General features: G+C 40.1%; 1 protein-coding gene across 1 annotated transcript in view; it reads left to right on the top strand.

The window, feature by feature from the left end:
* Positions 1-23,642, top strand: part of CNTNAP4 (contactin associated protein family member 4) — a 283,083-nt gene that overhangs the window by 87,943 nt on the left and 171,498 nt on the right. Inside the window, exon 3 of the mRNA XM_040253490.1 lies at positions 4,276-4,469. Coding sequence (XP_040109424.1) covers positions 4,276-4,469 — 194 coding nt within the window. The remainder of the gene's footprint in view (positions 1-4,275; positions 4,470-23,642) is intronic.

Here is a 23,642-nt window from a genome sequence, read left to right as displayed (position 1 = left end):
CTGTCCCTGAGATTCTCCAGGCGAGAACACTGGAGTGGGTTGCCATGCCCTCCTCCAGGGGATCTTCCCCACCCAGGGATCAAACCTGCGTCTCCTTTGTCTCCTGCATTGACAGGCAGATTCTTTACCATCTGAGCCACCAGGGAATAAGACTGTAAACAGAGTGAAGGGGGGGATGATCCCTAGACCATTCTTGTATTCTGGGGCTTAATGCTATCCTTCTTTCTCTAAGGAGTCTAAACATGATCAGACATTAGAGGTCATTTCCAAGTTCCATGTTCCGTTCAGTTCAGTCACTCAGTCGTGTCCGACTCTTTGAGACCCCATGAACCACAGCACCCCAGGCCTCCCTGTCCATCACCAACTCCCGGAGTCTATCCAAACCCATGTCCATTGAATCAGTGATGCCATCCAACCATCTCATCCTCTGTTGTCCCCTTCGCCTCCTGCCCTCAATCTTTCCCAGCATCAGGGTCTTTTCAAATGAGTCGGCTCTTCACATGAGGTGGCCAAAGTATTGGAGTTTCAGCTTCAATGTCAGTCCTTCCAATGAACACCCAGGAGTGATCTCCTTTAGGATGGACTGGTTGGATCTCCTTGCAGTCCAAGGGATTCTGAAGAGTCTTCTCCAACACCACAGTTCAAAAGCATCAATTCTTCAGCACTCAGCCTTCTTTATAGTCCAACTCTCACATACATCCATACATGACTACTGGAAAAACCATAGCCTTGACTAGATGGACCTTTGTTGACAAAGTGATGTCTCTGCTTTTTATTTTTTTTATTTTTTATTTATTTTTAAATTTTATTTTATTTTTACTTTATTTTACTTTACAATACTGTATTGGTTTTGCCATACATTGACATGAATCCACCACGGGTGTATACAAGTTCCCAATCCTGAATCCCCCTCCCACCTCCCACCCCATATCATCTCTCTGGATCATCCCCATGCACCAGCCCCAAGCATCCTGTATCCTGTATCGAACATAGACTGGCGATTCGTTTCTTACATGATAGTATACGTGTTTCAATGCCATTTTCCCAAATCATCCCACCCTCTCCCTCTCCCTCAGAGTCCAAAAGTCTGTTCTATACATCTGGGTCTCTTTTGCTGTCTCGCATACAGGGTCATCATTACCATCTTTCTAAATTCCATATATATGTGTCAGTATACTATATTGGTGTTTTTCTTTCTGGCTTACTTCACTCTGTATAATCGGCTCCAGTTTCATCCATCTCATTAGAACTGACTCAAATGTATTCTTTCTAATGGCTGAGTAATACTCCATTGTGTATATGTACCACAGCTTTCTTATCCATTCATCTGCTGATGGACATCTAAGTTGTTTCCATGTCCTGGCTATTATAAACAGTGCTGCAATGAACATTGGGGTACATGTGTCTTTTTCAACTCTGGTTTCCTTGGTGTGTATGCCCAGCAGTGGGATTGCTAGGTCATAAGGCAGTTCTATTTGCAATTTTTAAAGGAATCTCCACACTATTTTCCATAGTGGCTGTACTAGTTTGCATTCCCACCAACAGTGTAAGAGGGTTCCCTTTTCTCCACATCCTCTCCAGCATTTATTGCTTGTAGACTTTTGGATCGCAGCCATTCTGACTGGTGTGAAATGGTACCTCATTGTGGTTTTGATTTGCATTTCTCTGATAATGAGTGATGTTGAGCATCTTTTCATGTGTTTGTTAGCCATCCGTATGTCTTCTTTGGAGAAATGTCTCTGCTTTTTAATATGCTGTCTAGATTGGTCATAATTTTCCTTCCAAGGAGTAAGCGTCTTTTTAATTTCATGGCTGCAATCACCATCTGCAGTGATTTTGGAGCCCCCCAAAATAAAGTCAGCTACTGTTTCCAATGTTTCCCCATCTATTTCCCATGAAGTGATGGGAACAGATGCCATGATCTTTGTTTTCTGAATGTTGAGCTTTAAGCCAACTTTTTCACTCTCCTCTTTCACTTTCATCAAGAGGCTTTTTAGTTCCTCTTCACTTTCTGCCATAAGGGTGGTGTCATCTGCATATCTGAGGTTATTGATATTTCTCCCAGCAATCTTGATTCCAGCTTGTGTTTCTTCCAGTCCAGCGTTTCTCATGATGTACTCTGCATATAAATTAAATAAGCAGGGTGACAATATATAGCCTTGACGTACTCCTTTTCCTATTTGGAACCAGTCTGTTGTTCCATGTCCAGTTCTAACTGGTGCTTTCTGACCTGCATACAGGTTTCTCAAGAGGCAGGTCAAGTGGTCTGGTATTCCTATCTCTTTCAGAATTTTCCACAGTTTATTGTGATCCACACAGTCAAAGACTTTGGCATAGTCAATAAAGCAGAAATAGATGTTTTTCTGGAACTCTTCTTTTTCGATGATCCAGCAGATGTTGGGAGTTTGATCTCTGGTTCCTCTGCCTTTTCTAAAACCAGCTCGAACAACTGGAAGTTCACTGTTCACGTATTGCTGAAGCCTGGCTTGGAGAATTTTGAGCATTAGTTTACTAGCGTGTGAGATGAATGCAATTGTGTGGTAGTTTGAGCATTCTTTGGCATTGCCTTTCTTTGGGATTGGAATGAAAACTGACCTTTTCCAGTCCTGTGGCCACTGCTGAGTTTTCCAAATTTGCTGACATAGTGAGTGCAGCACTTTCACAGCATCATCTTTCAGGATTTGAAATAGCTCAACTGGAATTCCATCACCTACACTAGCTTTGTTCGTAGTGATGCTTCCTAAGGCCCGCTTGAATCACATTCCAGGATGTCTGGCTCTAGGTGAGTGATCACACCATCGTGATTATCTGGGTCAGGAAGATTTTTTTGTATAGTTCTTCTGTGTATTCTTGCCACCTGTTCTTAATATCTTCTGCTTCTGTTAGGTCCATACCATTTCTGTCCTTTATCGAGCCCATCTTTGCATGAAATGTTCCCTTGGTGTCTCTAATTTTCTTGAAGAGATCTCTAGTCTTCCCATTCTATTGTTTTCCTCTATTTCTTTGCACTAATTGCTGTGAAAGTCTTTCTTATCTCTCCTTGCTATTTTTTGGAACTCTGCATTCAAATGGGTCTATCTTTCCTTTTCTCCATTGCTTTTCACTTCTCTTCTTTTCACAGCTATTTGTAAGGCCTCCTCAGACAGCCATTTCGCTTTTTTGCATTTCTTTTTCTTGGGGATGTTCTTGATCCCTGTCTCCTGTACAATGTCATGAACCTCCGTCCATATTTCATCAGGCACTCTGTCTATCAGATCTAGTTCCTTAAATCTATTTGTCACGGTCACTGTATAATCATAAGGGGTTTGATTTAGGTCATATCTGAATGGTCTAGTGGTTTTCCCCACTTCTTCAATTTCAGTCTGAATTTGGCAATAACGAGTTCATGATCTGAGCCACAGTCAGCTCCCAGTCTTGTTTTTATTGACTGTATAGAGCTTCTCATCTTTGGCTGCAAAGAATATAATCAATCGGATTTTGGTGTTGACCATCTGGTGATGTCCATGTGTAGAGTCTTCTCTTGTGTTGTTGGAAGAGGATGTTTGCTATCACCAGTGCATTCTCTTGGCAGAACTCTATTAGCTTTTGTCCTGCTTAATTCTGTGCTCCAAGGCCAAATTTGCTTGTTACTCCAGGTGTTTCTTGACTTCCTACTTTTGCATTCCAGGCCCCTATAATGAAAAGGTCATCTTTTTTGAGTGTTACTTCTAAAAGGTCTTGTAGATCTTCATAGAACTGTTCAACTTCAGCTTCTTCAGCATTCCTGGTCGGGGCATAGACTTGGATTACCGTAATATTGAATGGTTTGCTTTGGAAACGAAGTGAGATCATTCTTTCATTTTTGAGATTGCATCCAAGTCCTGCATTTCCAAGTTCCATGTAGTTTGAAGGTAAATCATAGTCTGAAGGAAAATCGTTACTCAGTCATGTGTGTGGGCACTGAACATACTAGTTCCATGTGTTGACATGGTTGTCTGCCTCTCAAATTAAGGACTTTAAACATACAGTGAGTTTAGCCTCACTGAATTAGCTCTCCCAGTGTCAGATGGTTGTAACACCTAGAAATCAACATAATTAATATAGGTGCCATCCATTTACATTACATTCTTGTTTCTCTGTATTTTTTTTTTTACCATTATGGAAAGTTTCACATTTTGGAAATTTGACTTTCTGAAGTTTCATTGAGGAATAGTCTTACTGGCATTGCTAGTCATTAACAGATGAGTTCATTAATGAATTCTTTGCTCATTTCTCCTTTTGCTCTTTTCACAAAAGGAGCTGGTGGCTGGTCTCCACTTGTGTCAAATAAATACCAGTGGTTGCAGATTGACCTTGGAGAGAGAATGGAGATCACTGCTGTGGCCACCCAAGGTGGATATGGGAGCTCCAACTGGGTGACCAGCTACCTCCTGATGTTCAGCGACAGCGGCAGGAACTGGAAGCAGTATCGCCAGGAGGACAGTATCTGGGTATGTTTCTTTAACAGAATACATGGCCTCTCAGAGTAGGAAGCACGGTCATTCCTACAGGCAGTTTAGGAATCTCTTAAACTTCATTTAGAATCAGAATCTTTGGACTTACTTAGAAAACATTTTCCAATGTATTAATATTCATTTCCAATACATTTTATGGTTTAATTTAATAAAATACTAAAGGTAAACTTATTTCACAGAGTCCTCAGAAATTGAAGAAAAAAAATCTCATTAGTGCTCTAAATAGTGTGAAGATTAAAGAAAGAAACCAAGCCTATATAGAACATTTTTTGTTTAGTAACATAGTAGTTTTGCATTGCCTTTATTTAAGGTTGGTGAAAAGAATTTTTTTTGTTGTTCTGATAACTCTGAGAAATATTAATTAGTATCTCTCTCTAGTATATAGAGATTTTTATATATAATATTTAGAATATTTATATATGTCTTATACACACATATATGATTTATATATAAACCTTTCTGTAGTCTTTTCAAGTGTTAAAATGCTGTGTTTTGTAGCACAGCTGCTACAAGGGAGACTGACCAGGAGGCAGTTTGTAATAAAGTGAGTGGTATTTGTAGTTGACTGAGTATACATGAATACCCAGTGGGAGAAGGGAGCTAAAGAAAGTTTGCTTGCTGGTGAAGAAAGGACTCCTCTTTTAGTGTAGAAAAGTATTGGTTTGGATTTTATGTGGGCCAGGGACAACATACTGCAAAGAACTTTTTTTTTTTTAATTTTCCTCTGACTGAGCTGCTGGAACCAGAGAAAATGAGTAACTTAATGAAGCGTTGTTCTTAGCACACAGATAATTTGGAGGCCTGTTTGGGCACATAATGATAATTTTCTTTGATCAGTCAACGGCCTCTCTTTTGAAACTTCCTAGAACTCCGTGAATACATTGTAAACTCATTGAAGAAAGGGACTGTGATTTATTCACCTTTGTATCTCTGAAGCACTTGGTGACCATTCAATGCATGTTTATTGATGTAAGCTGAATTGTGAAAATGTAGCCCTGCTCTTTCTCTAGAGAGAACGACTCTTAGGCTGGAAGTTTGCTGTAAGCATTTTCAGAAAACCTGCCTTAAAACCCAAAGCAAGTTGAAGTTATGTATAAGAGCAAGAAAAATTGGATATTATGGTTGAATTAATCCCATGAAAACCATTCAAACTGGGGATAAATTAAACAATAATTATGAACCAATAGCTGGGAAAGCCTAACGAGGTATTTTTTTAAACTAGGTGTTTGGATTATCTTTTACTCTTTTCTTCTAAATAAGCTTTGGATTTTAAACTAGATAGGTAGTAGCTAATATTTAGCTGTATTAAGTAAGACGTATATTTTTGATATTTTTTAAAGAGAAAGATTAACCATGAAAATTAATTGTTTTTCATGGATCAAGCTTGAAGAAAGCCAAACCTGGACAGCACTGTTTGTCTTTTTCACTTACCTTGTAAAAAGTGAGATGCTCAGGGTACATTAGTGACATGAATGATATCCTTAACTAATCCAAACCAATCAATGTAAAGACAGATGGTATCTATCACAGTTACTTGGCTTGGTAATATTGTTTTTAGACTCTGACTACGGTCAGAATGGACTAACAAATTTGAGAAGGACTGGACTATAATTTTGGACATGGTAAAGAAAGCAGATGGATAACTGAACGTCAAGATCAAAACTGACACTTGCTGCTGATGTCATGACCACACATAAAATGGATAAGGTTATGGTGTAGGTAAAACAGCTTCAAATCTTCAAACATTGTCAATATATGTATAAACACACGCGTGCATGCGCGCGCGTGCGCACACACACACAGACACACACACACTCACGCTGTCTGTCCATCCCAGGTAGGCGCACAGCTCTCTCTTTACCCCTTAATAACTCAGGTCCCTCCCTGAGGGAAGCCCCCCTCTGTGACTCTACAATAGCAATGCAGGCAAAATGAAGCATGGTGAATTGTAACCTGGTTCCAGGTTGCTTAAAATGATCTGGCACAGATCACTTTAATGTGGGGTTTTTTGTTTAGCCAAAAACCAACTTTTAACTGATGTTCATAGAAAGGAATTTAACTTTCTTTGTCGCATTTTGCACATCTGTATTTCCTTTTTTTTTTTTTTTTGCCCATTATGGGTAATGTATCCAAATTATACAAAACATGACAATTTTTTTAAGCACTTCACAGTCTGCTCCAGATGATACAAATAAATCTGTGTAAGAGAGTTAGGGAACCCATAAAGCATTATATGAGAATGTGATAGAAAGAGGAAGAAAAGGCAGTTGTTACAACTTTAGAAACACATAAAATAAAACCCATCAACATGGATAGAAATGCTGCCGTGGGGATTCCTCATTCTCCTTCAATGTATTCTCTTCAAGCACTAGAGAGAGCAATGACTTCTGTACACCTGAAAGAATTCATCAAATGCCCTGCTGCTTCTTACAAATAATCTTTAAAAAAGAAAGGCAAAATACTTTATTTGTTATCTTTATGGCCATGCATATACTTGATAGAACTGTAAATTTGAGAGAGGCATATTTTTTAAAAATTAATTTTTGGATAAAATTTATAGTCCAGTGCCCACAAATGTAATTTATACAAAGTACTCATTCTAGATGACATATAAATATTTTGCAAAAAATAGAAAATGCAAACTGCTGAAATTGTTCCTCTCTAAGACAAAACAAAGTTTCTCAACATCATGGTCAAAAGACTTTTCAGCCAGTTTATTGTAAAGGATTGGAAAAGGAAGTGAGAAGTATAATTTTCGCTCACCTAAGAACAATTTCTGGAATTTCATAAAACTAACATCTTAGAAATTATTTTAAGCACATTAACATGTGGAGGAACTTTACAGCTGAATTATACAAATTCTCTCTTTTACACTGCAAACTATAAGGGCAAGGGACGGGATGGTACTAATTTTATGAATTATTTAAGTAAATATGATTATTATGCACAATGAGGCTTCCCTGGTGGCTCAGACAGTAAAGAATTTGCCTGCAATGCAGGAGACTTGGATTTGATACCTAGATGCCCTGGAGAAAAAGAATGGCTACCCACTCCAGTATTCTTGCCCAGAGAGTTCCATGGACAGAGGAGCCTTTTAGGCTATAGTCCATGGGATTGGAGTGTATTATGCACAATAGTTCACTGTTTATGGATTTCAATTGTATCTCATTTTTCAAACAAAAAACCATAATTCCATATTAACATATTTCTGAAGTTAATATAACTTTTACAGTTAAAAGTGTTGAGTGTCGTGGTTTGGCTTTGGCTAGTGAAAGACACGGAGCCCCCCATGACGTGTATAGTCAATTAGACAAAAGTATCTCCTGTCACCATATAGTCACGGCATTATTATCATTGTGGATGATTGAGTTGTCAACTCTATAAGCCCGAAAGGGCAGAAATACCACCTGCAAAGATTTTAACATGTATTTATCTCCAGTCAAATAAATAAGTGGCTGGGGTCATTTAATAGAAAAACAATGAGGCAGAAATTCAAGTGAGCGGTGTGTGGTAAGTCTGGTGGACTCCCCACTTTGTGAGGTGCAGCTTTCCTAACCTTTCCCTATGTTGACCTTTCTCCTATGTTATTCTAGTATCTAAGCCCACATGTGTGGTGATATAAAGTGTAACAGCACTGATGCCCTGTATGTCAACATGTCAAATCATCAAGCTTAATGCCTTGCAATCCTTGGCTCAGAACTTGGGCAAATGCCTGGAGAGTGCTTTAAGCTGCTTCTGCCTTTCAACATAGCCTCTGCTTGAGTGCCAGAAAGATGTTTTTATTGAAAGTCTATATGATTAGTCTGTATTCCCAGGGACTCTCCTGTTTGTATTTCTATTTAACTGGGTTCTCTACCCTTTTGGAAATGATTAACCTAGGAGTGCTTGGTTGGAGGTGGCTGCATTGGGGTTTTTAATGTGACGTCGGTCATAAATCAGAACAATTAGTCTGCTAGGCGCCTTCTCAATCAAGCAGCATGGTTTATTTCACCTCGTCCCATCCGTGCCCATTCTATAACACGTTATGTCAGTCCCATCTCATAAACTTCCTGGGCTCACGTAAATTGGAACTTTACATGAATATGTAATATACAAAAATATATATGAACCCCTGTAAACTGTGGGAACACATATGCATTGAATAAGATAAATGGCAACGCTGCTTCACATTCTTCCAATTGACCTGTCCCTAAGCAAGCAAAATAAAAATAATTTGAAGAGAGTGATTAGGGTCAGCAGATTTGATTTAATGCCCCCTTCGGAGCACACACTCATATCCAGTTTATTCTCAAAGCATCAACCAGAGGATGGCATGTTTTAAAAACACGTTACAGCTCGTGTCACATTCTCCCACGTGAGAGATGAGTGACGAGACACCACCCTCTTTTCTCCCCTCTTTTCCTTGCTGTGATGCAGTGCTGCAGATGTCTGCTTCTAACTCTTCTCATTCCCCGGTCCCAAAACGTACATTTGGAAATCTCTCTAGGAAGCGAGATGTTCTGAAATGTTTCTTTATTGCTCTCTAAGATGCAGTCAGTTAGGTCTTCTAAAAAACTAATGGATGAGCCTGTCTTTCCTATTTTACATTTTTAATTTTCAAACTTACCACACATAACCAGAGAAGAGGCTAGAAAAATATATAAAGGTAGAAATGAGGAAAGATTTGGCATTGATACAATATATTCCTTAAAAATCTAAGAGAACATTTTATTGTTTTTTAAAAAGATGATTCAATAAATTCTGTGCCTAACAATAAAATTAATTTTTAAAACCTGTAATTTATCTTCCTACATATAAACAACTAGGTGAAAACATAAAAGGAATACATATGCTCCACTTAAAATAGAACTCCCAAATGATAAATATCAAGGGAAAAAGTAAAAAGAAGTTATGAGATTTATGAAGATAATATTTAGAATATTACTAAAGAACGTAAAGGAAGATGATTAAATGTGAAGACATATCTATTTGAAATAGAAAGCAATACACCAGCAGCAGGTCACTTACTTAGGCAGATTTTATTAATAGCACTTCTGCGCAGCCGAGTACTGGATGGCCGTCAGAAACAGATGATGTAAAAGTATACTGGCCGTTGCTGCAGTGAGTTCCAAAACCAATGGAAAATTTCCAATTGCAGTGTCATTTGATACTGAAGAATAAATCTTAAGGACTGAGGAGAAAGAAATGGGGACAATGGATGGAATATATGTCAATTTATTAAAGCACAGGTAAAGATTAGATTTATATGAAGTTTCAAAGGGGATAATCTGAGAGTGAAAGAAATGAAGGACAACAGAGAGGAGTGGATAGGAAACAATCCAATTATTGATTTTTTAAAAAAAAAACAAACAGATAATGGCTATTTCCCACTTGCTATATGAAATTATCTTGTAACAATTATTGATAGTACCAAGCCTATGGGAGTTATCAATATGGAGCATCATATATTATTTTAAATATTATTTTAGTAGTTTATATATTTATATTTTACAATGGTTGGATGGCATTTATATGTGCAACATGTCATCTAATATTTGATCATAAAATAGAAAAACACCACATTTCTGATACTAAATTGGTTTGTGAGTCAGTACTCAGTCAGAAAATCAGAAATTACTCCAGGCATCTGAAACTGCAAAGTCATTCTAGGAAATTGGTTACAGGTAATGGAAAAGCTGATCAAAGCAAATCAGGTGTGAGGTGGTGCGCCCCTCAGAGCCCAGCAGCAGCAAGCAGACACTGTAACTCTTCAGGAGTGAGTGGAGGGATAATGAGAAGGTGGTGTTTCTAGAGCTTGTAGCTGACACTGTTCAGTTAGTGATAGAACCATGGCGGGGACTACCCAATGGAAGATTCTGGAAGCAAGGCTTGTCCATGGGGAGCAGGAGCCTCATAAGAGGCTCAGCCACTACCGAGAAGCTGCCTGAGGCACTGAAAGAGTGGAGAGGAATATCCGGGCTCCCCCTTCCTCTAACCTGTCAAACTCTCTCTGCCTGGCAGGAAGCTTGCTCACACAGGGCCTGGGACTGTCAGTCTCCATCACTCAGCCTTCCTGTGGCTCAGAACAGAGCAGGGAGCAGTGATACATGGCTCTGAGGGAGACAAGCACAGCCCTAAGAAGCTATGTTGTTCCTAAGGAAGGCTCACCTCTATAAACTTTTTCCTACAGAATGAGGGAGAATTCAGGTACTTCCTGAGTAATTTAATCCCTCATTCCTTTCAGTAGTAAAATTGCAGGCTTGTCCATCAACCCATGAAGAAAGTTGATCAGTAATACTTTGATTCCGAAGGAATTGAGACGTAGACAATAAGTTCCCACCTTGTTAGGGTTGTTTAGCTCCTGAGTCGTGTCTGACTCTTTTGCGACCCCATGGACGGGAGCCCACCAGACTCCTCTGTTCTTGAGCCTTCCCAGGCAAGCATACTGGAGTGGGTTGCCATGTCCTTCTCCCAAGTTCCCACCTAATTCATGTTAATTTAGCTCTCTTTCCTCCTGTCAATACTGATGACTATGCAAAGCTAGGGAAGAACAGTATTTTAACCGGAATTCATGGTGTAGATGAAATCATTGGTTTAGTGTCATTTTTTACACATAATCTACTGTAAGGCAGGAGAAAAACATAAATTATGAATTCAGTCTCTTGTTGTTTATCACAGTACGTACTGAAGACAGAGTATAGTTTTGCCTTCTATGGGGGAGAGAGAACATTGCTGTGTTTCTCATCAGACAGTCTATAGCTGAGTCCAGGACTCCTCTGCAGAGTATCAAGTAGAAGGGTGTATCTGTGGATTAATGCACATTGTTGTTGCCTCTAGAATGGGGCTGTTGCGCACATTTGTTGTGCAAACACAGCCCACTGCTCCTTTATTGAAATGTTTCTGCTTGCCTGGCAGAGGGTGGCCACATCCCATCCCGGATCTGGCACGTTTCACTGGCAGCTTCTTCATGTACTGCAGCTTCAATCTCATACACTTAGTTGCTGCTCTCAGGACATTCCCAAGGTTTTTTGTGTTTTCAGACTTCTCTTCTGGGCCATGCTCTTCACTTCTGTGAGGCCTGCTTCATCCCTCCCAATGTAGGGCCTTTCAGGCACTTACTCTAGTCCAGCCTGCCCCATCACTTTTCCAGCCATCACCAACTCATCTCTAGAGTCTTTTTCCCAATGGCATCTGCCATTGTGTTATTTCCAGGAAGACTTTCTGGTGAACTTTGCATAGTTTGTATAACCTTAATCAGCTGAATTTCAAACTCATTCACATATTTTTCATTTTCTTTCACTCTACTTATATATTTTCCTTGCTTCCAGATTTTACATGTAACAGAAATTCCCAAACACTGCTGGCTAAAATGCATACTGTACCTACTGAATTCCTAGGATATAAGAGATATTCTGAGGAGAGAGTAAATGTGATTAGAGAGAGGACCAGCATACTGTTTTGCTAATGTGGTTTAGAATAGATATTAACAAAAGCATAATGGTAAAAGGAAGCACGTTTGTGATTATTTACTTCAGATCCAAAGTACAGTAATCCGGTGATGTTTCTGTTGGTTTATAATGCAGAGGTCCTGTATGTTTACTGGATGAGAGTGTGCGTGTGCTTCTGTATGCATGCTTAGTCGCTCAGTCGTGTCTGACTCTGTGCGACCCGATGGAGTGTAGCTCACCAGGCTCCTCTGTCCGTGTAATTTTCCAGGCAAGTACACTGGAATGGGTTGCCATTTCCTCCTCCAGGGGATCTTCCCCACCCAGGGATGGAACTCATATCTCCTTTGTCTTCTGCTTTGCAGGCAGATTCTTTACCCGCTGAGCCATGGGGGAAGCCCACTGAGATGAGGGTATCCATCTGATATTTTGTATAAGTATGTAAAAGAAGAACTCCTAGTCATAACCAGGACTTGAGCCATACAGTTTTATCCATCCATATTCCGAACTGCTGTTAGGAGTCCTGCTTCTGAGCTGGTATTGTCTCAGATTTTCTCTTTATATTATTATCTGCATCTTACTCCTTTCAGAAATGTTCATAATGAATAATCCTTTGGTTGATTTAGAAGAGCCATGCTTTTGGAAAGTGTTAGGGCATTTGTCCAGAAGTAGCCATGAGGATGAAAGGAAGAAAACACGATGCAAAAATGCTAGGAAACATTCTGCAGAGCTGTGTCTATAAATCAGAGAGATGCAGTTCAAAAGAAATCATATTTGATTTGTATTCTGCAAATGAAAATTTTATTTGGCTTTGAACTCCTATCTTCCCTTCCGTGCTTCTTATTGTTATTATTAATCTCTCATACTGAAAGGTTGTCTTCCTTTTGGAGCCTTGAACATTTTAAGTACTTAATAACAGGGTTCTTTTTCAATAAGAGAGAGAGAAGAGAGAAATTGCTGGAGCAGTGAAAAGAGATCCTCGGGGAGCAATGGCTTTATTACAATATGTCAGAGTCATCATGAGCTGGGGGTGGGTAGGGAATATAAGTTTCAGAGAAAAAAAGCTTATATTTATTTTAGCAAGTTTGTGGAAAAGTTGCAGAAAATTGTCCTAAGAGCCACAAAGCCACAATGGTAATGGCAGTTCCATTTTTACACTCTGGAATTCAAAGGTAAAAAAAATGTTTCCCAATATGTCGCTTTGGCATATAGATTTTTGATCCTTAGATTAGAATAAATACATGAATTAATTAAGCTTACAGTGCTATTTATATTTCTTTAAAAATTTGCATGTCAGAGATGACAGATAAAAACAAAAACTAAATTGGAAAGACATTGGTCTCTTCTATGTCTCCCTCTTTTTTTTTTTCCATAAAATCAAGCGCTTTGGATACATGAGCACACACTGAATTTCCATATGATTCCTCTAAATTTTTTGGTTTGTACTTTTAAATTCTTAGCCTTCGAGTGTTTAATTTGTCTGAACTGCATAATGTATACATTTGACTATGGCACAAGTTTTTAAAAAGACATTTTCACAAATAAGGAACCGTAATTTGTATGATTAGAACAGGTATGTATGTATTTTCATGAAATATATTCCTTCTACTTATTTCTGTTTACTCTCTGCTTAGAACATCGCATAGGGCTTTTTTGCACTGGAGTCTTTTGCTCCGTGGAAATCTATACAGCTTTTTACATTAGACCACACCCTAGAACATGGCTGTATCCTGCCTCCACTCCAGGCAAAGTCCCTGTGAATCATCCTCTCCCCTCCTCTCCTCCATTGAAACTCACCGTTCCTAGGCTCTGGATTGAAAACAGAATAAATATGATTTGCTCTGATAATCTGGGACAACTGAGGCAAATGCCATCAGCACACAGTGCTCTCAGTTTCTGTACACATGCCTAGGATGGCTTTCTGGAAACCATGGTACTATCTCTCTAGTCTGGGCCAAGAGTGACTTGAATAGTTGGAGTGTCAAATCAGGTCCAGTTCAAAGTACCAAAGTAGAAGAGAAGGAGAAGGCAATGGCACCCCACTGCAGTATTCTTGCCTGGAAAATCCCATGGATGGAGGAGCCTGGTGGGCTGCAGTCCAGGGGGTCGCTGAGAGTTGGACACGACTGAGTGACTTCACTTTCACTCTTCACTTTCACGCATTGGAGAAGGAAATGGCAACCCACTCCAGTGTTCTTGCCTGGAGACTCCCAGGGACGGGGGAGCCTGGTGGGCTGCCGTCTATGGGGTCACACGGAGTCGGACATGATTGAAGCAACTTAGCAGCAGCAGCTCTTTGAAAATACTATACAAAGTACCAGAGCTGTAGCACGCAAAAGGAAGAAGAGGGGGCAGGCTGTGGATGGCAGTAGGAAAAGTCATCTCTGTTACCAGGCCACAGGCCTTCAGATGCAGGCACCATCTCTAACAGCTGTGTGACTCTGGACAAGTTGCTTTTACCTCCTGCAAATTGCAATAATAAATGCCTTAAAGACTTTGTACGAGGGAGGAAGAAAGCGGGATGAGGGAAAGGAAGAATGGACTTTTGCAGAATTAAATGCAAAAAAAGAGAAACCTATAAAAACTCATGCAAAAGGTTTTTTTTTTTTTTTAAAATATAAACACCTTTATGAACTTAGCAAAGAATTAGGTAAAGACTAGTGTGGATTTTCAATATGCCAACAGTCGTGCCATTTTAAAGAATTCAGTAGTCAGCACTTAAGTACTTAGCTCACAACTACCTAAGGGCTTTCTTGTTTGTTCTTGTTTAGTCACTAACTCATGTCTGATTCTTTGTGACCCTGTGGACTGTAGCCCATCAGGTTCTTCTATCCATGTGATTTTCCATGCAAGAGGACTGGAGTGGGTTGCCATGCCCTCCTCTAGGAGGATCTTCCCAACCCAGGGATTGAACCCAGATCTCTCACATTGCAGGCGGATTCTTCACCACTGAGCCACCTGGGAATTGGAGAAGGCAATGGCACCCCACTCCAGACATCTTGCCTGGAAAATCCCATGGGTGGAGGAGCCTGGTAGGCTACAGTCATGGGGTCGCTGAGAGTTGGACAGGACTGAGCGACTTCACTTTCACTTTTCACTTTCCTGCATTGGAGAAGGAAATGGCAACCCACTCCAGTGTTCTTGCTTGGAGAATCCCGGGGACGGAGGAGCCTGGTGGGCTGCCATCTATGGGGTCACACAGAGTCAGACACGACTGAAGTGACTTAGCAGCAGCAGCAGCAGCACCTGGGAATCCCACATAAGGGCTAGAAGGGCTGAGATCTTCAGCAGCAGCTTTGGAATTCTATGTTTTTGCCTAGAGGCAAAAATGAAATACCTGTGTAACTGCAAAAGATTAAGTATCCAAGACTTTAAAAAATAAAATAAATAAATAGAAGTACTGCTGCTGACTATCCGCAGGAGTTTGGTGGTGTGGAGAATAAGTGGGATGATGGTAAAGAGGTGGGATGATGGTAAAGAGTTGGGATGTGTGATGTGCAGACAGAGGGCTTGTTAATGGAGAGACTTGCGCTGGGTTAGCACTTGAGAGGGAGCCCTTGGAGGTCCAGGGATTGAACATAGAGGTGATTCCAGAGGTACCTGATGGAGCGAGGGGATCCAGATCATAGTTGGTTTTGCAGCGTGATGTATCTTACGAAAGAAGAAAAAAGTAAAGATGTGTTTGAACTTCAGCCTGTGGAAGGGCTCTCTGTGGGCAGAAAGGTCCTGTGTTTACGGATAACGAGGAGAAGTGAGAATGGGTGGACCAGGAAAAGAATCTCCAGCTAGCACTGAGAGCTCAGCAAAGGCTGGAGACCACACACAGGGTGCCCGTGTGCGCTGTTGTTTGGTTTTCACCAGCCGCGAGCTGCTTACTTGCGTGCCGGAGCAGAGAGTGTAGTTTCTTAGTCTGACCCAGGATTAGAATGTGGAGGAAACTGTGGTGGGAGGACTTGTCTAGAATAAGAACGCCTACGAGCTGGCCAGAGCACTGAGGAAGGAAAGGGTCATAGAGTCAGTGTTCTACAGGGAAGGGAGTGGAGTCAAGGGGGCGGGTGCTGATAGAAAGGAACCAATTTGATGTACATAGACTTGTTTTAAGGAACTGGCTCAAGTGATTGTGGAGGTTTGGCAAGTCCAGAATATGCATGGCAGATTGGAGATGCCTAGGAGAATTGCAGTTGAGTCTTAAGAAATCCTTTGGCAAACTTCCCTCTTTTAGGAAGGTCAGTCTTTTTTTCTCCTAAGGCCTTCAACTGACTGGATGTGGTACACCCACATTAGGGAGAGTGTCATCTGCTTCATTAGAAACTCTATTGCTTTAAATGTTAATCTCATCTTAAAAGTATCTTCACAGAAACATCCAGGAAAATATTTGACTGAATGTGTGGGTAACGTGACCTGGTCAAGTTGACATATAAAACTAACTATCACAGAGATGGAAGATGTCAAAGGAACAGTGGAGCTTTTGAGGGTGAAAAGTAAATAAGCGTGGGAGAATGGGATTGAGAGAGCTAGAGAGATCTAGTGGTCTGGGATCAAAAAATAGAATATAAGCATTTACAATTTCAAAGATGGTGCAATCACAGGGAATGATTAAGGACCTAGATGTGGGCAGGTAAGTATTAAAAAGGAGCATGTGAAGGTCATTTTATTCCAGGATGCTTTATGGATCATCCAAAGGTACTGAAGCAGAAAGTTGCCCAAGAAGATTGCAACAAAGAGGAGGAAATGACCTTTAGTTTGGGAGAGGACGAAAGCTGAGAGGGCCAGAATTTGCTATAATCAGCTGATATTCACAAAGAAGCAGAAATAAGTGTCCTCTCTTCTTTTTCCTTTTGCTTGCTTATTTTCATGAGGAAGAAAGAAAAATTATGTGGAATTGATAGAAGCTTTATAAAATGCTTACTGACTCCCTAGACATGTAGCATTTGGGAAAAGTGAGCAAAATTCACTTTCGGTTCCAAAATGCTAATTTGAATTTCATGGGATATGCTAATCTCTTTTGGACATGCCCTGATAGACACACCCAGGGATAATGTTTTGCTAGTTATCTGGGCATCTCTTAGCCCAGTCAAGTTAACACGTAAAATTAGTCATCACAGATGCATTTCACTCTGCACCGTTCCTCAGCTATTATAGGATCTAATTAAATCAGAGCCCTACTTTCTGCTCCTTAACAAATCACTCCAGTTCACAGAAAGACATGGGAAATAGGATAAAAGAATGCAGGGGCTCATGGGTTTTGGACGTGACTATGGAAGCCATCCTGGGCTGCCCAGGTGGCGCTTGTGGTGAAGAACCTGGCAAGAGACCTACGAGAAGCAGGTTCGATCCCTGGGTTGGGAAGATCCGCTGGAGGAGGGCGTGGCAACCCACTCCAGCGTTCTTGCCTGGGGTAATCCCACTGAGGAGCCTGGCAGGCTACAGCCCATGCCGTTGCAAAGAGTCAGATGTGACTGAAGTGATGTAACACGCACACCCGCATGGAAGGCATCCTAGGGAAGTTCACATATCCTGAAAAGGAACGGAATGAACAGGAACTCTTACAACAGTCTAGGGGTGAGAGAGTTTTCCTCTGCTATTTCTCACTCTGTGTATAAGCTTTTTTCCATTAAAGCTTTCATTTATAAAATTTATTTTATCCTTTGAACTTTCGTTGGAGTTTGGAGGTGGCACTGGTTTTACTTTCTGTCCTTCTCCATTTCTTATCTTAGCAGAGTTGATTCCAAAACATGACTTCCTTTTACCAATGTTGTCTCATTGTTGCCTTCCTACCTTGTGTGTGGCAGCCAGAGGTCACACCCTAATTTCTCAGATTATCATTCGTGTGAGATGCATCTATTAATTATACCTTTCCTCCCAATGGAACTGGAGATTAACCAAGCTGCGACTTCACCCTTTGAGTGACTTCTGGTATTCTACTTCTGATTTAGTGGTTAAGTGCCTGCACATCAGTTTCAATCACTACTGACTGATCTTAGCTGGTTCTGACCAGGACAATGGTCCTCATCTTTTTTCTAAATTGATTCATGGATGTGGAATATTCTTACTTCCTGTACCGTTCTTGGGTTAATGATATGTGAAGGATTTCTCTATGCTTAAGTTCAGATTTAAAAAGATATGCTTAACATCTATAAAATGGAGTACATCTTGAGGACTACGGGGTGTGAAGTCCTTGGCTCCAAGGGTATTTGTCTGTCTAGTTTAATGACATTTGCTCAAATGCTCAATGTCTGAAGTCAGAATTTCAGAGTGAAAGCGCCACATATTTTTTGAGGAAAATACTCTGTCAACTACAACTCAGGTTTACTACAGTTTCTCAAGACATTCTAGGTCCATTATTTTCTGCTGAAAAATGTGTTCAAAATGACCCTATATATTTAGGACTAGATGACGTACACTATTATTTATTTTAATTTGAATAAGGTGTGATATCTAAAGGGTCTGGGGCATCTAAAATGAAATCAGTAGGGTGGAGGGTGGTGACAGCTGGCATGGGCATAAAGAACTAGGATTTATATATTCTGATAAACTTCACAGCTCTCTGCATCATATAATTGGTCTCACTGATTAAAAGTGCATTAGAAACTAAGTTCCTTTAGATTGCAAGATTACTTTGAAATTCGTGTTGCTAGACTTTAAAGGAACATGATGGGTACATTTTGTAGTCTGCATTTTTGATGCTTTTCCCCATTTTTAAAAAGTGCAAGTAATTATGTGAATAGTGTAACAATAAGTGAACTAAGAGATAACTTTGAAATTGAATGTGATTAGGGGAACATTTTTTTTCCTAAACACTTTCATCAATTGCTTTTTGTTATTAGAAATACTGCCTCTAGATAACTGAAGAGCTATGTTCTTACCGCTAGACAATGCTTGGAACAGAACAATGTGTACTCAAACCATCCATAAATATTTAAAAGTTCTGATGATACAGCAGTTACCAAGGATAGAGTCAGTGTGTGCTCAGGAAGTTATACATATATATATATATATATATATGTATAGGATGCTTCTTCCACACCACAGGCATCAATATGTGCACCTTAGAATGCCAAGAAAAAGTTATGATGCATCGTGAACTCACAGTTACTTTCTTTTCAGTTAGACATCTACCATTGTAATTATTATCATATTATTATTGCACATCCCTGGACCTTCTCTCCTGTTTTTCTCTTCTGCAACTGTTCTCTGCAACTTTCCCAAGTTTTTCTCCATGCCTTACAACAACTTTTCTCTATTGCCTATCATCATTTACCCACAATTACTTTTTCCTAAAACTTTCTCAGGAACTTATAAATACTATCACAATATCTTCCCCAAAATGCATTGCATTGGATGGGCTAAATTTTAAAATCTGAAAATTTTAAGAAAGGTATTTCTTTCTTTTTTTTTTTAAGTTGACATTCTCTAAATCTCTGTGCTCCATGGAGGCATTAAGATAGAGGCCTTACATGTGTGTTTGAAGTGAGTCCCCTAAGTGGACACATGAGACAAGACACAGTAGCTTTCTTGTCTGTACCCGACCAAGTCTTCTTCCAGCAGAGACTCTGAGAGATGTACAGCCTTCTCCATGGGAAATAGTAGTAGTAATTCTCATGTCATCCGAGTAGAAGGAGGATGCAGGTGGACAGTGATACTTGAGGGATTAGGCCGGAAAAGCTTCCAAAATTTACTGTAGGATGGCCTTGACTCTTCTTACCCTTCCTTCATGGGATCACTTTTCATCTGGATAACCATTCAAGGGTGAAGACCATTTAAAAAGAGTAATGCATGTCTTACCTCTACCCCTCCCATTTCTTCAGTTACCTTGACAAAGTGAAGCAAATGGGTAGGGTATATTACCTTTTATTTAAATAAAGGGAATGGAAATACATATTTTCTCATATTTTTTAAATAAATGGGAGGATAAGCAAGAGCAATTAAGAAATGTTACTTCTGTGATAACCTATAGGAGGAGGGATGGAATAGGGATAGGATGTGGACTTTTCTGTTTTTTTATGTTTAACTAAAAAGTAGTGAACACAATTTAAAGATTGTACAATGATATTAAATAAAACTTTGGAAGCTATTTCTAAAGATCAGCAATAGCATGAAACAAACCTGTGTGTTGAGTTAAAGGCACACACACAGACAGAGAATTGTTTTAAGTGACTTAAAACACAGCAGGTGCATATTTTTATTGTTTTAGAACCCATTGACAAAAAATCTTGAACTATTTTCAGTAATCAAATTTTGTTAGTGATATCCATAATATCTTATTTAAAATATTATATTATGACTGTAAAACTTATTTTGTTAAAACAGTTAAATGATCATTTTAATATCAGAAATCATAATTTTATTGAAAGAGAAAAGAGAAACAAACATAAAATTGAAGAGATGAGGTACATATCCTGCACTGAATTCGAATTGGATGTGTCAATATGAATTTAATTGCTAGAGAGGATGTGGAGAAAAGGGAACCCTCTTGTACTGTTGGTGGGAATGTAAATTGATACAACCACTATGGAAAATAGTATGGAGATTCTTTAAAAAATTAGGTATAAAGCTACCATATGATGTAATAGTTCCACTACTGGGCATATACCCTGAGAAAACCATACTCAAAAGGACACATGTACCCCAATGTTCTTTGCAGCTCTGTTTACAACAGCCAGGACATGGAAACAACCTAGACGCCCCTCAATAGATGAAGGATAAAGAAGATGTGGTGCATATACACGGTGGAATATTACTTAGCCGCAGAAGGAATGCATTTGAGTCAGTTAAAATGGATGAACCTAGAGTGTGTTATTCAGAGTGAAGTAAGTCAGAAAGAGAAAAACAAATTTCATCTATTATGCATATATATCAGAGAAGGCAATGGCACCCCACTCCGGTACTCTTGCCTGGAGAATCCCATGGATGGAGGAGCCTGGTAGGCTGCAGTTCCTGGGGTCGCTAAGAGTCGGACACGACTGAATGACTTCACTTTCACTTTTTACTTTCATGCATTGGAGGAGGAAACGGCAACCCACTCCAATGTTCTTGCCTGGAGAATCCCAGGGACGGCGGAGCCTGGTGGGCTGCCATCTATGGGGTCGCACAGAGTCGGACACAACTGAAGCGACTTAGCAGCAGCAGCAGCATGCATATATATGGAATCTAGAAAAATGATACTGATGAACCTACTTGCAGGGCAGGTATAGAGATGCACTTGTAGAGGATGGTCTGTTCTTGTGGACACAGTGGGGAGTGGGGGAAAGAGAGGGTGGGCCAAATCCAGAGAGTTGCACTGGCATATATACACCAACATGTATAAAATAGATAGCTAAGGAGAAGCTGCTTTATCACACAGGGAGCTCAGCCCCGCTCCCTGTGACAACCTAGAAGGGTGGGATGGAGTGAGCGGAGGAAGGGAGACTCGAGAGGGAGGGTGTATATATTTATTTACATATATATATGTGTGTGTGTGTGTGTACTTATGGCTGATTTGCATTGTTGTACAGTGGAAACCAGCAAAGCATTGTAATTATCCTTCAATTAAAAAAAAGAAAATATAACTATTTCCTAATTCTTTTGATCAAGAAAGTGTGACCAGCCTTAAACAGTGATCCTCCTTACCACCTGGATTGTGGATCCAGACTCAGGATTCATTGTGAAAAATAGTTGAATCCAGCTATCAGGCATGAAGTATACAAAATAAATCTAGAGTATTATAGTATTAATACCTGAAAACTAGGATTTTTACCAAAGACTACTGGGGTCATGTCAAAAAGACTTAGGAGCCGACTGGAAAAGGATTTCACTGGCCAAAATGAAACTAGAATATCAATAAGAATCATACCAGAAATGTATTGAAACACCAACTTAGTTAAACATTCATTAATTCATTATAATACAAAAGTTTCCTTATTCATCATCTTTGGAAGATGCGAGAGGATCAATTCACTGAACACTGGCTCAAACAGCAATAATGAGTATTTCTCTGCTTTTTCTGATTAAACTACATCTCAGGGTAACCAAGTGTTTGAGGAAGAGGAAGTTTGTCTTTAGAGATGCATTCTAGAATTGAAAAGACATTAAGGAAGGGATGACAGAATCAGAATATCACCATTTTATAACCCCTCGTTAAATAATGTACTTGGGGCACATCAGTGATCTCTGGAATCATACAAACAGAGACAGTCAAGCCTAATGCATCTCCTGCTGGACACACACAGTGTGTTTTTTGAAGGCCTCTGGCCTGAGGTCCACATGTAAGTCAGATCAACCCCCCAGTCTAATTGGATAGGACACATCATGTGACATGGCCAAGGCAATCGAAAAACCGTGGGGAACTGGAAGACAGCTGGCCCGCGGTTTGCAATAGCAGCTGGAGAGAAAACGAAAGGGAGATGATCCACTGGTTAAAAGATATTTAAGGGGAACAACAACTGCGTGGAAATTGGGGGTAAGCTTTTTTGAACAATAAGGCATATACATGCACACAGGCCCGTACATTTTCAGTAGATAAGCAATCATCCTAGGATGTTGATGTTATTACAGAACTATTGTCAACATTCTGAGTTTTGAAATTCTTATCCATCAAATAAATGTTTTGAGATATTTATGCATGAAAAATATGATGTCTGAGAGTGGCTTTAAAATAATCTAACAGGAAAGGTCATGAAGTGGGAGGGGATGTGGGTAGAGGTGAACTAAGATTGGCCATGAGTTAGCAGTCTTTGAAACTGGATATGGATGACTTTTTTGTTCTGTCTCCCTTCTTGAGTATATGTTTGAAAATGTCTATAATAAAATTTTTCATGCCAGATATATGCTTTCTCCTCTTTAACTTTTTAGTAGTTTTAAGTTTCCATTCTTACACATGATAATTTTGCTGACAATAAGGCTGACAATCACAAACACCACTAGGATCAAGTCAAATGGAGAAATTAAGACTCATGAAGGTTTGGTTGTCTCCACTGGGGATGAAGGGAGGTGGTCCAGAACCAGAGGACGCTGTTCGGATAAAGGAGCACTTGTTTGGGAGTGGGAAGGAAGGAGATGAGGCTTGCTGCTACCTCAGAATAGAGAAGAGGAAGCAAAGGCAGATCTCATAGGGGAGAAGAAGAATTGAGGGGAGAGTAAGAGCGGCCATCGTCCTCTCTTATTTCTCCACCCTTGTGCCTCAGGCTCAGGGATGCGTGAGCAGAGGGGATACCTCTGGCTCTAGCTGACTTGCCTTTTACTTCCCCATGCATGCGGGGTGTTGGGCAGAGAGGAGCTAACAGTGGATTAGCCTCACCCAGATCTGCCTCCACAAGGGGGTAGATTCCTTTACCCCTTTCACAGGAGCACTCATGGAAGGTGCCTGGAAAAGGTCCTGTGAGCCAAGTTTTACAATATCCTCAAAATCATTTAATCTACCTCTGTCTGTGTGCATGCTAAGTCGTTTCAGTCCTGTCCGACCTTTTGCAACCTGTGGATGGTAGCCCGCCAGGCTCCTCTGCCCATGGAGTTCTCCAGGCAAGAAGACTGGAGTGGGTTGCCGTTTCCTTCTCCAAGGGATCTTCCTCACCCAGGGACTGAACTCCACCTCTTGCGTCTCCTGTATTGGTGCAGGGTTCTTTACCAATAGCACCTCTTGGGAAACCCAGCTTTGCCTAGGCTTTTAGAAATAATTTCTAAAGTATGAAGCATACATGATAACACATATTAAAGAGCGTTTCTTTTATGATGGTTCGTTAGCGCCTGT

Source organism: Oryx dammah, unplaced genomic scaffold, assembly GCF_014754425.2.
Source record: "Oryx dammah isolate SB20612 unplaced genomic scaffold, SCBI_Odam_1.1 HiC_scaffold_13, whole genome shotgun sequence".
Taxonomy (NCBI): domain Eukaryota; kingdom Metazoa; phylum Chordata; class Mammalia; order Artiodactyla; family Bovidae; genus Oryx; species Oryx dammah.
The sequence above is the reverse complement of the archived record's forward strand: the minus strand, read 5'-3'. Positions and strand labels throughout refer to the sequence as shown.